General features: G+C 39.3%; 3 protein-coding genes across 4 annotated transcripts in view; 2 read left to right on the forward strand and 1 right to left on the reverse strand.

Annotated features, from left to right (window-relative positions):
- Window positions 1-322: 322 nt before the first annotated feature.
- LOC131217624 (secreted RxLR effector protein 161-like) lies at window positions 323-1,047 on the forward strand. Its single transcript, XM_058212565.1, has 2 exons — window positions 323-722; window positions 956-1,047. The coding sequence occupies exons 1-2, from the start codon at window positions 323-325 to the stop codon at window positions 1,045-1,047; spliced, it is 492 nt and encodes a 163-aa protein (XP_058068548.1).
- A 1,981-nt stretch (window positions 1,048-3,028) lies between these two features.
- Window positions 3,029-6,537, forward strand: LOC131217091 (protein TIC 55, chloroplastic-like). The gene is made up of 3 exons (XM_058211838.1): window positions 3,029-3,459; window positions 5,181-5,283; window positions 5,388-6,537. Exons 1-3 carry the CDS (start codon window positions 3,029-3,031, stop codon window positions 6,501-6,503), a joined length of 1,650 nt encoding a protein of 549 aa, XP_058067821.1. The 3' UTR covers window positions 6,504-6,537.
- Window positions 6,538-10,275: 3,738 nt separating this feature from the next.
- Window positions 10,276-16,186, reverse strand: part of LOC131217090 (histone-lysine N-methyltransferase ASHR3-like) — a 35,219-nt gene continuing 29,308 nt past the window's right edge. For both annotated transcript variants that reach the window (XM_058211837.1, XM_058211836.1), the window contains 3 exons: window positions 12,890-13,061; window positions 10,998-11,078; window positions 10,276-10,754 (listed from right to left, as the gene is read on the reverse strand). In XM_058211837.1, coding sequence (XP_058067820.1) covers window positions 10,604-10,754; window positions 10,998-11,078; window positions 12,890-13,061 — 404 coding nt within the window. In that variant the 3' untranslated portion in view covers window positions 10,276-10,603. The remainder of the gene's footprint in view (window positions 10,755-10,997; window positions 11,079-12,889; window positions 13,062-16,186) is intronic.

Consider the following 16,186-nt stretch of genomic DNA (forward strand, 5'->3'; position numbering starts at 1 on the left):
TACAATGAAGGCATTCAGTTATAAACAAAGTAATTCAGAACATACTTTGTTTATAAAACACAAAGAAAGAAAGGTAACAGTTTTAATCGTGTATGTCGATGATATGGTCTTGACGGGAAATGACCCATGTGAAATGAAAGCATTACAGGAGTATTTGGCTGCTAAATTCGAAATGAAGGATCTCAGGCAACTTAAATATTTCTTGGGGATTGAGGTTGCAAGATCGAAACACGGGATTTTCCTTTCACAACGAAAATATGTGCTAGATCTTTTAATTGAAACTGGAATATTCGCTTGCAAACCAGCATAAACGCCCATAAAAATGAATCATAAACTCAGAGTTTTTCCAGATCAAGCTCCAACAGACAAGGGTGGTTATCAGAGGTTGGTTGGGAGATTAATCTATTTGTCTCACATGAGGCCGGATATAGCTTATGCAGTGAGCGTCATAAGCCAGTTCATACATGCACCAAGTGAAGAGCATATGAAAGCGGTATATCGAATCTTAAGATATTTGAAGAGTGCACCAGGCAAAGGTTTGTTGTTCTCCAAAAACAGTGTCTCTAACATTGAAGGATATACGAATTCTGATTGGGCAGGTGATCAAACCAACAGAAGGTACACGCCTGGCTATTTTAACTTTGTGGAAGGTAATCTTGTCACTTGGAGAAGCAAGAAGCAGAAGGTTATAGCAAGATCAAGTGCAGAAGCCGAATTTCGAGGTATGGCCCATGGTGTATGCGAATTGTTGTGGCTTAAAAGTGTACTAAAAGATTTGGGAATTGAATATGCAAAACCTATGAATCTCCATTGTGATAATAAGGCAGCCATTGAGATTTCACAGAATCCTGTACGACATGACCACACCAAACATGTTAAAGTTGATCGTCATTTCATCAAAGAGAAACTCGATCAAAAGATTATACAGTTTCCATTTGTTCAATCTGAAAACCAGTTAGCGATATACTCACGAAAGCAGTTTCAGGAAAGGTGTTCCATGATATAATTGACGAGTTTGGCATGATAGATATCTATGCTCCAACTTGAGGGGGAATGTCTGCATGAGTTGTATATGAGGTGTGATTGATTATATAAGATGTGATTAATTCTATAATTAGTCATTGTAAATATAAGAATATTTAGTTTCCTTTATAATAGGATTTTTTTCTTTTATATGAGATGTAATTATATTTATATATAGCACCCTACTGGGAGAAGATAATTCAATTCAAATTATTCATAAAAACTATAATATGATATAATGAATCATTTTCAACTTTCCAATCTTGATATTTGATCTACCTTGTGCTTGGTTTTTATGTATTACACGTGTGAAACGTTCAGACATGAAATAATTTTGGGATCAAAAGAGGTGGCCCACACTCAATGCACTAGATAATAACTGCATTACCAGAGGACTTATGATTGCAGGTGCACAACACATCACGTACTTGGAGCTCTCCCAATAATTTCAACTGATCTGTGGCTGCAACGCTCAGTGCAGCAAATTAGGTGCGGCCCTTACCGTTGGGCCTATCTTGAAGTATTTATCCTATATCCATGCCGTCCATCCTATTTGACATATCATTTTAGGTTATGAACACAAAAATGAAGCAGATCCAAATCTCAGGTGGACCATACTATAGGAAACAATGGTGATTGAATGCCTCACCATTAAAAATTTCCTAGGGCCACCCTAATGTTTCCTTAATGTTTATTTTCCATCCAACCTGTTGATAAGGTCACAAAAAATTGGATGAAGGGTAAAAACTAATATCAACTTGATCCAAGATTTTCGTTGCCATGATAAGCTTTTAATGGTCGATCACAACTGTTTCCTAGAGTATGGTCCACTTGAGATTTGGATCTGTTTCATTTTTTCGGATCATATGCTAAAATGGTCTGAAAAAACGGATGGACGGCATGGATATATAATAAATAGATCAATGTGGGCCACTCGGTAAGGGACGTACCGTCCTAGGTGAGGCCAGGGCCGCACCTAATCCGCTCCCAGATATGTGGTCAGGAGTGGCTAGTAGTAGATTACAAACCTGAGGAACGCCGGCTCCTCAGGAAGCGGATTGGTACGGAGTTTGCAGTACTCTAAAGCGTAATATGGAAACCCTGTGGGGCCCACTGTGGATGTATTGCCTTATCCACCCCGTCCATACGCTTTTCCAGCTCATTTTAGGGCATGAGCCGGAAATTGAAGTATATCCAAAGCTCAAATGGAAAACAATGGAATAATGGCATCCACCGTTGAAACCTTCCTAGGGCCCACGATGATGTTTATTTGTCATCCAACCTGTTCAAAAAGATCACACATACATGGATGAAAGGAAAACACAAATATCAGCTTGATCCAAAACTTCTGTGGCCCCAAGAAGTTTCCAAAATTAGACATTCAATTCAAATTGTTTCCCGTTGGTGTGGTCCATTTGAGATTTGGATATACTTCCGTTTTGGATTTATACCCAAAAATGATCTCATAAAATGTATGGACGGCGTGGATAAGACACAGACATCATGAAGGGCCCCATAGAGTTTACTCAGTACGCTATACAGTACTGAGTTGCTCAGTACGTAGTCGCTTCCGGCTCCAAATGCACTCATTCCATGTGCAAGTCTATACACAGCACCAGAGCCAACTTCGCAACTGAGTTGGACATATGAAAAGTGGGATAGGTTGGGCCCACCACGGGATAACCATACTGAAAAAATCAGGCTGGTCCACTCATCAGGTTGACCAGCACCATATGAAGAGAATTGATGGCTTTGAAAACATTTCAACGGTCCATATTCAAGGCGCATGATTCGCCCTCTAACGAGTGGACAAGAAATGTTTTTTCTCTAAAGTTTATCATCAAAGCTGGGTCACTCTTGTGTACCGTCCTGATTTATTGCATACTTTCCAGGTTGGCACGTGTGCTGCGTGTATTGTTGCGTGTAGGACTAATAAACTTTCCAAGCTTTTCTGCCTAACGGCTATTTCTTATAAACTCTTCTTTCTCTCGTTCACCCTCCAAACATGGCATTATTACTACAACACCCTTCTCTAGCCAATCTCTTTCTGAAAAACCCATTCTCTGCCAAACCCATTTCCATCTCTTCTCCAATCTTTCTCTCTAACACTCAAACAAGAAGAAAACCACTCAATCTAATAGAGAGAGAAAGACCCAAAAGGGGGGGAGTACTGAGAAACTGCTCTGCAAATGCTCGAATCGGCTTCGATGCATCTGTAGAAGTAGACGAGAATGTATTGGTGCCTGAGGAGGATGAAGAAGGTAAGGGAGGAGATGTTGTGGAATATGATTGGAGAGAGGAATGGTATCCTCTGTATTTGACAGAACAGGTCCCAGACGACTCCCCTTTGGGCCTGACCGTCTTTGACAAGCAGATAGTGCTGTATCGAGATGGGAATGGATTGCTCTGTTGCTATGAAGATCGCTGCCCGCATAGGTAACAGAATCATGATTTTGATCTTTCCAATTTTGGGTTTTTTTAGAGCTTTTGTGTAGATTATGTGCTGAAGTTCGATGCATGCACCATTGATTTCCTGTCATAGGCTAAGTTCCACATGATCAGATGTTCTTCACCGATCATCATCATTTTCTTTCAGGCGATGAGCAAAAGTTAAATTGGCATAAATTACATGGCTAGGATTGGCCGATGTGTGATGTGGGAACGAATTTATCTACTGATCTTTGATGTATAGATAGAAATGGGGCCATCACTCATTTGATCTTGCATTCAATGAAATTTGATTGCTGATATACTTGAAATTACATTGATGTAGCAGCCAAATACTGCTGCGCACAACCAGTAGCCAATTCAAGCACACCCACAAACACCTTGTGTGCACATTGGACAACCACCAACTCTGCCAAGAATCGTATGCCAAGACATAAAAATTATGTGGTTTGCCACATCGGGCTACATCCACAGGCAAAGCAGCAAGCAAATGAATCAATTATCTTTAGGAAGAAATTAAAACATGGTTTAGCAAAACTAAACACTCACCAATCCAACATACATGCCGAATCACCTCCACTTCTACCTCCAATGCCATCATAAACAACCATACAATCTCCTTTTTCATTGTCGGAAAGCATCCGATCTACCGTCAAGAAACACACTTGTGGCTTTTATAATTTGAAGGAACAGAAGAGAAATCTTTAGAGAAACTCGAACTTGATAAATCACACCCCAAAGAAATTGATTTTCTTTGCTCTCTCTACCCACTTTCTTTTTATTTTTCCCTTACATGCTCCTAATTTGTTTTCACCCCTTTAGCCCTATATAACTTGCCCCATATGATGATGTGCACATGCACAAACCCTTACTCTATGACCATAACACATTAAAAGGGAGTAAACATGTGAAAATGATTTTGTTATCACACAATAACAATTGATTTGCTCAAAATGGATTTTTTTTTAATTATTATTACTAATATTATTTTATTTTCAATTTTTTTACATTGCTATATGGAATGTGGGATCAGATCCAGTGCCTCGAGGGAATGGATCCAGCACTTCATTTGATTCAAATACCTAATGGGCCATGGTACAAAATCACTCTATTTGGACAATTATAACCTTATGATCTGTGTCCTAAAAAATGGACCCCTAAAGACAAAAGCCTGCAATGCCTCGCGTTTAGTGAGAAAGGTCCATTTATTATATGGTTCGGATAGTCCATTGAAATCAACTTTTGATCAATGTCCAACCAATGGCAGAGCCTGCAGGATGTCTAGCTCAAATCATCATACACTCCTGTCCCATGTACACATGATTTGAAGGCTGGAAAATACCATGCTGGCAGAGGGCTGTGGATCAGCTCCTATGCAGGTACTTGAATACAAACTTGAAATCCATATACTCAAATCAGTTTGGAGTTTTGTAAAGTCATATTTCATTAGGTGGAATTATTGCCATTTTAGAGCCTATTAAATATCCAAATCAGTTTTGTTCAACCACATTTTGTTCCTTCATTTCGTTGATGCAAAAACTGTTTTTTTGGACTAAGGATTATGTTAAAAGGAATTGAATTTGGTTTGTCATAGACTTATAATCAGAGGACTAGAACATGGCATCTCCTGCAGCAAAAACGGATAATATGTTTGATGTTTCCCAAACAGAATCATCTTCAGATCTTGATTTTTCTGATTATTTCTGCAGGCTAGCAAAACTCTCGGAAGGTCAGCTGATTGATGGGAGATTGGAATGCCTATACCATGGTTGGCAATTTGACGAGGATGGTAAATGCGTAAAGATACCTCAGGTCTACTTCATTTCAATACCACATTTGAATTGATTTCAATACAAATGAATTTGAAAGAAAGTACAGGAGTCGTCAATGAATTCATTTTTGTTATTTGGCTACAGCTTCCCAAGGGAGCAAGAATTCCACACTCTGCTTGTGTCAGAACCTACGAGGTGAGGGACTCTCAAGGTGTTGTATGGGTGTGGATGGCAGACAAGAACAAGGCGGATGCCAACAAGCTACCCTGGTTTGAGCACTTCGCCAGGCCTGGGTTTCAAGCTGTATCTTCCATCCATGAGCTTCCATATGATCACTCAATACTCCTCGAGAATTTAATGGACCCCGCCCATGTCCCAATCTCACATGATCGAACAGATTGGTCTGCCAAGAGGGAAGATGCCCAACCATTAGCATTCAAGGTAACTGAGCATACAAATAGGGGGTTTGCAGGATTCTGGGGTCGTGCAAAAGACCCGGTCTTGCGGAGCTTCCTACGATTCGAAGCACCATGTGTTCTTCAATACAAGGGAGAAATTGACAAAAGCGGGGAGAAACAATACTTCTCATCAGTCTTCCTTTGTCGACCAACCGGTCAAGGGAAGTCCATGGTTATCATGAGGTTTGGAGCTTCGACGAGACCTTTTCTATTCAAGCTGGTTCCTAGTTGGTACTACCACCAGAACGCAAGTAAGGTTCTCGAACAAGATAAAGGATTCCTTGCATCCCAAAACGAGGTTCTAATGAAGGAGAAGGTCCCCACCAAGGGCTTGTACCTAAATCTACGGTCATCTGACACTTGGGTTGCAGAGTATCGGAAGTGGATGGATAAGGTAGGGCATGGAATGCCTTACTATATTGGGCAAAACACTATCTCACTACCTAAAGACCCTGCTGTGGTTGAGCACACCCCGGCAGGACTGATCGCAGGGATTTCCGCTTCCATGCCTGCCAAGGGGGGATTTGGCACCATGCATGTTCTGAATCCCACCAACCGCTACTTCCGCCACATAGTGCATTGCAAGGGATGTAGAAATGCCGTGAAAGCATTTCAAGCTTGGAAGAACATGCTTTCCATATTGTCTGTTGCTTCTGCAGCATTGGCTGTTCTGGCGTCAGCAAGACAGTGGAAGGTCCTACTTTTGGCATTGGCGACGGTGTTCTTGGCTGGAGCATATGCGTTTGCAAGTCTAGTTTCCCTCAATACGATCAACTTCATTAGGAAGCACAGGAGATTATGAGCCAATGGATTTATATACAAACCCATTTGGATGAGATTATTTGCCAGTGTCTTTTTGGATTTATGAGCTTGTGAAACACTTGAATGGGGTGCATCATTACTCACAGGAGCTGCAGTGTAAAATTACTGGATATTCTTTCTAGTATCGTTGTGATTATAGAAGACTACGGTTGTTCATATGGTATATTCTTAAATTTTAAATGCAAAGCTTATTTGGCAAATGGTCTTTCAAATGTCACAGTTCTGCTTCTTGAGCAATATGCACCTTCTCTTCCATCTTCTGTGTTTTAGCATATTGACTGCATATGCACACTCTCTGAGTGTGATTTCCTGTTATCTTTCTGTGTCACCAATAAAAAAAGATAGCAAAAGCACACTACAAAAAAAAATTCCCTTCATCTATGTGGAGATGACAATCTCTTGATGAATCGTGTAATTAAAACTGAAGCAAAATCCTAAATGAATAACTAGTAGAAATTTGAGAAATAACCATCATTGTCTTGGATTTAGCACAGATAAAAATGTATTTCATGATCTTCGCTTGCTGTTTGCATTGTAGGCAATTTAGAAAAGGCATGTGGGGCAGAAGCCTAGGCGTTTTGGGCCCCAGGTGAGGCAATATCCCAGGTCGTGTGCCTAGCCTAGCATAGTGCCTGGGTTGTGGGTACCTCAAAAAACAGTTTGTTGGGGGGGGGGTGGGGGGGTGGGGGTGTATTTTGACACCCATTATGGGTAGAAAGATGTCTTATAAACCCCTTTTCGAGTACAGCTTCTCTATTTTTCTTTATATAAAGTTTTGATTTATGAAAAATACCTCCAAATTTTCTTAGATTTTTTTTTTTTGTAAATCCATGAGATTTTCTTCTCGATTTCTTTCTTCTATTAATGTTTTAAACAATGCATTGGACTTCTTAAAAGCAATTTGAATTTCCATTAGTGCCATACAAGAGATAGATGACTATTAAGGTCTTAAGAACTGCACTTTACACAATTGTTGTGCGTCATTTCATTGAGAATGACTACAAAGAAGAGGTGGAAGATTTATAGAGATTTTTAAGAGATTGACATGTTTCCACTCAAATCCATCATTACACCTATCTATAGTATGTTGTACATTTACACGTGCACATCATTTACAGCACATATATATCCTATACTCTAATACCCCTTCCTCCACAAACTCAAGGTAGTTGAAAGAATAACTTGAATTTGAAAGGTAAAAAGAACGCTCATTAAAAAATAAAAGTCAACTTCTCTATTGATGAAATTTGATCAGCGATGAGCAGCATGAGGTAAGCAGACACTTTCAATGACTTTTGGGAAGTGAATCATTGGCACTTCAAATGACTAACGAATGATTTAGTGGCTGGGATTATAACCATTGCTCTTCTTTTGGATACACACTTCCTGTGGCTGAGATTTCAACCATTGCTCTTTTGGTGGCTTTAGAACATTCTGACCGCAAATTGTTAATGGCACCAATTCCCGTTAAAAGTCCGAGAGAGAACGATGTTGATGGTGCACAAACAAAAGTAGGGGCATTGTATTCGGTACACCCACAGAGCACCAAACAAACAAAAGGGAGGGGTTGAATGTGCACTAATGCACTAATTCTATCCTTCTTCGTCTTATCACTCATCCATCTCAACATCCTTACTTCAGCTACACATCCTATGAACATGTTGTTTCTTAACTGCCTAACACTGTCGCAAAAAGCATGGTTGGGTCACATCTCCATTTCTTCCATCTAGCTTGAATTCTATGGGCAACATCCTTCTCAATCTCTCCACTTATGGATTATTGAGCTAAGGTATCAAAAGTGATCATTTTGAGAATCTTCTTGGTCAGCAACCTTCACTAATTCATTATTATTTTCACTCCTATTGGTACTAAAATTGCACTCTATATACTCTCTTTTAGTCTGACTAATTTTAAATTCTTTAGATTCTAAAGGACTCCATAAATCTTGCTTTGTATTTACACCCTCCCTCATCTTGTCTCTGCAAATAACATAAACCATGGGATCTCTTCTTCCTGCAAATGCCTCATTAACTCGTCCATAACCAATCGAAAAGGTTTGGGCTCAATGCCGACCCTTGGTGCAAGCCTGCAGTAACTGGGAACTCACTTAGTCTCTCCATTAATGGTTCTCACCTTGGTTCCCACTCCCTCCTCTTGAAACTCTTTTCCTTCCCAACAATATTAGTTTTATTTATTGGTTTAAAATTAATTTTAGAGCTAAAATATTAAATCAATATGTATCTATATAACATATATCATATAAAATAAATTGAAAATGTTGCTCCTAAAATATTCAGCCATATGCCAAGGCACACCTAGGCGTTTTAGGGGCAGTTACTCCTAGGTGCGCCTAGCACCTTTAACTAAAAATGGTTGTGAAAAAGAAAGGGGCACCTTGTTTTTTTCCTGCATCCCTTTATCTCGTTTTGCAAAATGACCATAATTGCTCCTGTGTATATTTTGGGCATGTTTATATTCATTGAAGCCAAAATGTGGATACGGAAAACAGACCTAGAATGGCAGAAATGAAAATGTTTGATTCTACAAGAAAAACTGTCATTTGGTTTGCACGGCAATTATTCATGGATTCATGTGGAAATGTAGTTATGTTGGTTGGTGGTCAAACAGTCGCCCACCTGCCTTTGGTGTCTTGAAAATCAATTTAAAACCTTCTTTGAGTGACATCCACATTTGCAAGTTCTGCGGATAAGTTTGGAAATGGTCAAACGGATGCCTTCTTTCACAAACAGCAAAAGAACAAGCATGACCTTAATGAAATGGATATCTCATTGATTTCCTATACAATCAATAGTGAAATTCAGACAATCTTAACATACAGGGAAAACAGATAACCTTTAAAGAAATATGTAGTTGAGAAAGAAAGATTTGCTCCATTGACATTCCCATGAAAAATGAGAGAAAGCTCTATAGATATCTCTGTAATGAGTGAGAGCATTTCTGAAATTTATGGTTGTGAATTCAGAACGAGTCGGTGGGGGAATTTCACAAAAATAATCTAAACACTTAAATGGGATGGCAGTATTAATAGGAAGTGTTATTTGGGTAACTAATGGCATTAATAGTTGCATAATCTGCGACCTAATGGGTGAGCAACCAAGTATTGTTCCTCTTGTATATTAATTTAGTTTAAAGAGGATATATCTATCTGTTAGATGGGCCATCACCACATGGGAAAAGCTTGTTTGGATTTGGGCCACAATCCTCAGGCAAGAAAGAAGGTTGAAGATTATATGCACAGGGGTGTCCCATGCACTTACAATCGTACCTGACATTCCTATGAGAAAATCATAATCGCTAAAGCAAGATAAAGAGGTGAAGATGTCATTTTTTATCAAATGCAATTTCTCTGATTCATTTCATCTCCACAATGCATGTGAACACATTTGTGTCTGAACCATCCTCCACGAATCATCTACAGCCCAAAAATACTCAGTTGAACAGTCCTGTTAGATAATGGACTGTTGCCTGTTAAATACGGACCATCACTGCCCTAATCTGTTTTTAACTGTCCATTTGCAGGATAACATTGATATGATTAGGATCATTTTGCAAGAATCCACATGTAAGGTGTAGATGGGAGGAGGACGCTAAGTGTTATCCTATGCAGAGGGATAAGAGGGCAGCATGTACTGATTATGAATTCATACAGTATCATGAGGTGTCACAAAAAGGTCAATCCAAATTTTATGAAGAGATTCTGCAAAATAATTGCTAATTTTCACGACTTGAAATACCAAAGAAAGCCACTCTTTTCATTCCTATAGAAATTCACATCATTTCTTTTTTGGGTAATATAAATTTCTGTCAAATAGAACATGTTTTACAATAAAGAGGGGAATTTCAGTAAATTCTCAAGTGTTCCTTAGACATTTTGAAAATGTTACAGACATGAAAGAAAAATAAGAAGTGCTGGAAAAATACAAATGAGAATTTTTAAATAAAATAAAAGCTCAATGGTTATGACTATTGCTGCAACAAGATACACAAGTAACTAAAGTAACAAAGAGCGCAGGGCATTTTCATCTGGTTGGCTGCCTCGATGTATATGCATGAAAAGAATCATTTCCTTGGTGTCACAAGCTCTGCTGATCTCTTGTGTTCGCTTCCCCAGCACAAGTTCATCTTATCAGACTTTGCCTTCCTACCGAGATAGCCTTGGCAGTTTGGAGAGCCACAGCAACACTCCACCTTGGACCCGAAATGCACGAATCTAAGTGAAAAAGCTGACATATCATTGTAATTATCTTCTACAAATTATGAAGCCAAAGCAGAGGAGGATCATAACACTGAAACTGAACAGATGCACACTTCTTCTAACAAAAAATTACGAGTAACTACCCTTGACATTAAACAATTATCAAAATGTGCATTTATCCAATTCAATAAATAATTAGATAATATTAAGGAAACAATTTGAATAATAGTTAAAAAAGAAGGGGAAATTCTCATGCACCTGTAGTCATATGTTAACGGTTCCCCTGCTTCTATTGACTGAGATGCAAACACACCAACACGTGTCTCCCCATGAACTTGCCTTCAATAGAAAAATAATAATAACAACCAAGTATATTTGATCAAGAAAAAGAAAATAAGTATAATTACTAAGGGCCTGTTTGGATTCATGGAAAGCATGGGAAAGGAAATAGTGTTTCCCATGAAACTCACTTTTTGTTATTTGTTAAGCCTTTCTTTGTGGGAAATTGTGGGAAACATCTTTTCCACTTTCTATATTTGTTGGAAAATAAATTTATTTATTTTCCCACATCCACTTCTAAGAAATGCATTTTCCCACAGTGGAAGGAAAATGGGTTTCTAAAGGGTTAAAGCCCAAATGTGCCTCTATCCAGATTCAATTGCCTCACATGTGTCAAATGAGAAATTGTCCATCTTCGGTCATACCTCACACGTGTCACTATGTCACATGTGCCACCATCCATCTTATCTTGTGCCCCACATGTAAAGAGCCCTGAATGTGCTAATGTACCACATGTGTCACCATCCATCTTCTCTTGTGCCTTACATGTGCTATTGTGCTACATGTACCACCATTCATCCTACTTGTGCCCCGCATGTGCAAGGCACCCCATGTGCCAATGTGTCACACATGCCATTGTCCATCTTCAATCCTCCAAATATGGCACATGCCATTGTCCATCTTCAATTCTCCACATATGGCATGTGTCAATCATGCCAATTTGCACAAGTGCCGTCATCTAGCTTTGGTGCCCACATGTCAAATGTACCCATGTATGTCTTGTGTAACATGTGCCACTGTACAACTTCAAGAACCTCACACGCACCACATGTGCCACAATTTAGCTTAAAGTGCCCACATATGCCGTGTATGCCACATGTGCCACATGTGCTAATCTAGAACATGCTAGTGACTACTTAATGCAGGGGCATTTTCACACCGGGCTCGAGTGGGTGGCCTGTGAGATGCAGGGGCACACTCGGGGTGGGCGGCCTGTGTGAGGCAGGTGGCTCGTGAGATGTGGGCCCCGCTCGTGTGAGGCAGTACCCATGTGATTTGGGGCTCACCAGGGGGGTTCGACCGAGGGCCTAACCCATGAGACATGGGGCCTGGGCAATGAGATAAAGGGATTAATTCGTCATACTCTAACAGTTCGAGCTTTTAGAGCAAGTGGTTAATTGTCCTACATCAAATTGGCATCAGAGCGGGAGGTCTCATGTTCGAGACTCCTCACCAGGGGTGATTAATGCGAGGGCATTTTCACACCGGGCTCGAGTGGGGTGGCCTGTGAGATGCAGGGGCACACTCGGGGTGGGCGGCCTGTATGAGGCAGGTGGCTCGTGAGATGCGGGCCCCACTCATGTGACTCGGGTGGCTCGTGTGAGGCGGTACCCATGTGATTTGGGGCCCACGAGGGGGGTTCGACCGAGGGCCTAACCCATGAGACGTGGGGCCTGGGCAATGAGATAAAGGGATTAATTCACCATACTCTAACAGTTCGAGCTTTTAGAGCAAGTGGTTAATTGTCCTACATCACTACTCAAAATTTTTTTCAAGAAATTTTTTTGTTTTGCCAAATAACAAACTTGAAAAAAATTCTAAATTTCTACAAAAATCTTGTTGAAAAACAAACAAGGAAAACAATATTTCATTACCCACAGTTTCTTGAAAATAAGGTTTCCTAAGAAACACTATTTCCTTCCTCATACTTTTTATGAATCCAAACAGGCCCTAAAGAATAATGAGAATCATGCCTGAAACTTAGGGACCAATATCTCTTTCAAGAAAGACGCTGCAAGATTCTACCTTATTATGATTATTGTAACTCATGAACAAACAAGAGAAATATTGGAGGAAATACATGCACAAACCATTTTTCCAAGTTACAGTTAGGATTGCAGCTATGATTCAAGAACCGACAAGCATTTCCCTTGAAAGTTGCATCAATTGTGAAGTCCTTCCGAATTGAGCACATGTAAAAGTTCTGGTGGCCTGTGCATTTCATGTCCCAAAGTCTTTGCTTACACAAGGTGTCATCAATAACTGAAAGAAAAGGGGAAAAAAAAAAGTAGTTACAATCATTCAATAAACCCAACTTGTACTGTTTGATATGAGTCCATACCATGTGGTGGCATCTATAATTTGAAAACGGGTCATTTCTTTGGATTCAATTGAAAGAGAAACCAGAAAATGCAACCTACTAATTGCAAGTGACATCCAACCCTTTCAATAGGTTGGTCCCACCATGAGGATCATCTAATGCAAAAATCATATCTATCTACTTTTCAGGTGGGCCACACCATATAAAAAAATTTCTAGCCATTAATAAATAGCAAAAAAGAAGTGTGGTGCATTCGATAAGTAGATTTTTTTACAAGGTGATCCTCATGATAAGGCCAACATATTACATGGGTTGGATGTCACACACATGTGAAAGATTGGAAGTTATTGGCTGGGTGGACCATAACTTATAGTCCAACTGGTTGGACTTGGACTATAGATGGAAACAATGTAAGGATGATGTACTTGCTTCAGATTTAATATGAATTTTTCTCTGTGATTTTAGACAATAAAATAATCTGAGCTTCACAGTAGCAAGAAAAATAGAATCATTGCTCATTATGAATCATCTCAATTTCAAGAACAAAATTGTCGCCATAACCCTATTCTAGAGAAATGGGGATCCTTTCAGTTTTGATTTAAAGCTACTTGACTCAGATTTGGACCAGTCCAGTGATGTAGCCAAATATGGTGGTAAAAGACTGCAATGGGACAGCTTACATACCCTCACTCCAAAATGCTCCTTGGCTACAACTCCGATTGAGGCGATTTAAAAGCCAAAAGAAACCTTAAAAAACCTGGTTTTAGATGGAAGAAAAAAATAAAACAAAAGCAAAGGCTCAAATGCGAATGATTTTAGGACACTCACAAACTGTCCAGAAAATCTTATTTTCAGACAGTTAGCACCCTAGGAATTTTAATAAATTCTTTTCCTGATAATCAAAATGACCTGAATTTTTCTAGGATGGAAGTGGACTTGGTGGAAAGAACAGAAAAATTAGAAAAATAACTCTCTAACCAGAAGTACTAAAAACGTGGCAACCAACAGAGCTTCACCAGCTGAAAAGTTTCTCCAACAAACAAGGTGCGAACAAGGTCCAAGAAGTCGGACACTTATGCCTTCTTAAAACTTCTCAGAACTAATCAGAGGTGTTTGGGCTGTTTGTTGCTGTTGAAGAATGTTGAAAATGAACCCAAACTTGGGTGAATTGGTGCCAATGAACTAGGAATCACTCAACCAGTTTGGGTTGGATCTCTCACAATAGAAAAAGGAATGACTCAACTCAAGGTGTTCCATATCTGTTACGATACGCCCATAAAGGCCAATACGTATAGGTAACGACCATGACCATTACGCGATACAGCGGTGAAACGGGGCAGTTAGTTTTTTGGGGCCGTATCAGCCGTTATGGAGCATAATGACCATTGCCCCCATAACAGTCAAAATATGACCACTTTTTTCTATTTAATTCATTTTTTCACTTTTCTCATTCCAAAAACTCTCCTAGATCATTTTAGAATAGATTTCGACCACTCTTACTATAGTTTTTAAGATTAAAACCGTAGATTGAAATGATTTGAGGAAATAGAAGCTCCGAGGGCTATTTTTCCAAAAAATTGAAAAAAAAATAGTATTTATGCCTTTTTTTTTCTGATTTCTAGTTCTAGTGCTTGATTGTGATAAGTAAACATTAGAGACATATAATCATGTTCACAAATTCAGTAGACAATCTGATACAACACTCACCAAAGAGTGGACCGTTACACTACCATAAACACATTTAAAACAAAAAAAAAAAAAAAAAAATGAATACATAATTGGAATATTTACATTATTATGAATTTTCTAGATATTTTTCCAAATTTTTTTTGGGCAAAAGAAAATTTTCAACCGTTACCGAGGTCGTAATGGTCGTTACGCCCCCGTATCGGCCGTTATGGCCGATGCCCGTTTCAATAATGGTGGTGACCGTTACAACCACCGTTACCAATATGGAATACCTTGACTCAACTCCTATTGGAAATTTGCAGGAAACAACAGTTATTCTACTCGTTGCACATGGGTGCTTGTATATACCAATTTCAAGCAACCTCCTGATAGCTACAGTTAACAATTTCCCACAAATTGGTTGCAACAATCATGAGTCCTAATTCATACAATATATTTACAAGAAAAAAAAAAATTACCACTTTCAGAGCCATACAAAAAGCCTTCCCAAGAAAAGTAAGAGTTTCATTTTTATTTCTATTTTCGAATGCATGCAACATAGTCCAGAAAACATACATCATAAATACTCTTAGGGGTCATTTGGCAGCTTGTATTTAGTATGAATTAGAATTCAAATCAAAATTACCATGAAATCCATATGAATTGGAATCCTTACTCCTTAGTTGTGTTTGGCACCATGTAGATGGAATCCAGTGGAATAAAAAATTTGTGTTTGGCAGATGGACTAAAACCAAGTCATTTTCAAAGCAGGCATTAGATGGATTCAACGAATTCTCACACAAACCCACCATGATGTTCATGTGATATCCACCCTTACCACTAGGTGTGCCAACCCCATGTTAGGCCCAAAGCCCAAAATTCAGCCACATCCGTGATTCCGGTGTACCACACAATTGGAAATAGTGTACAAGGCAACACCACCCTCAAAATTGTTTCCCTTTGTATGGCCCACCTAAATTACTTTTGGGCCTTATCTTTTGTCCCCAAGCATAAATTTTAGCTTGGCATCTAATGGTTGGAGTGAATTTCTTATAATCATAATGGTGGGCCCTAACAAAATCAAGGGTGGACATCTCTCCTCCAACAGCTCCCTTCGGTGCGGGCCACCTAAATCACATTAAAGCCTAAATTTTTAGCCCTAGACCTAATTTGGGATGCCGCATCTAATCGTCAAAAGTGGATTTCTCATAAACATCTTAGTAGGCCTTGTAAAAATCAAGGGTGAGTGTCCCTCTCCCAATTGTTTCCCTTTGTATGGCCCGCTTGAATCACGGATCGGGCTGATTTTTGGGCCCTACGACTAAAATTAGGTGACGCACCTAATGATCAAGGTGAATTTCAATTAAACATCACGGTGGAGCACACAATTTCTTGAAGT

The sequence above is a fragment of the Magnolia sinica genome, chromosome 10, assembly GCF_029962835.1.
Source record: "Magnolia sinica isolate HGM2019 chromosome 10, MsV1, whole genome shotgun sequence".
NCBI lineage: Eukaryota > Viridiplantae > Streptophyta > Magnoliopsida > Magnoliales > Magnoliaceae > Magnolia > Magnolia sinica.

Bases quoted from the DNA above. Each gene is read 5' to 3' on its own strand.
- LOC131217624 (XM_058212565.1), top strand. From the start codon at position 323: ATGAATCATAAACTCAGAGTTTTTCCAGATCAAGCTCCAACAGACAAG. The intron at 723-955 runs GTATGGCCCATG...TCTGAAAACCAG, and splicing joins TGCAGAAGCCGAATTTCGAG to TTAGCGATATACTCACGAAA.
- LOC131217091 (XM_058211838.1), top strand. From the start codon at position 3,029: ATGGCATTATTACTACAACACCCTTCTCTAGCCAATCTCTTTCTGAAA. The intron at 3,460-5,180 runs GTAACAGAATCA...TTATTTCTGCAG, and splicing joins GAAGATCGCTGCCCGCATAG to GCTAGCAAAACTCTCGGAAG. The intron at 5,284-5,387 runs GTCTACTTCATT...ATTTGGCTACAG, and splicing joins AATGCGTAAAGATACCTCAG to CTTCCCAAGGGAGCAAGAAT.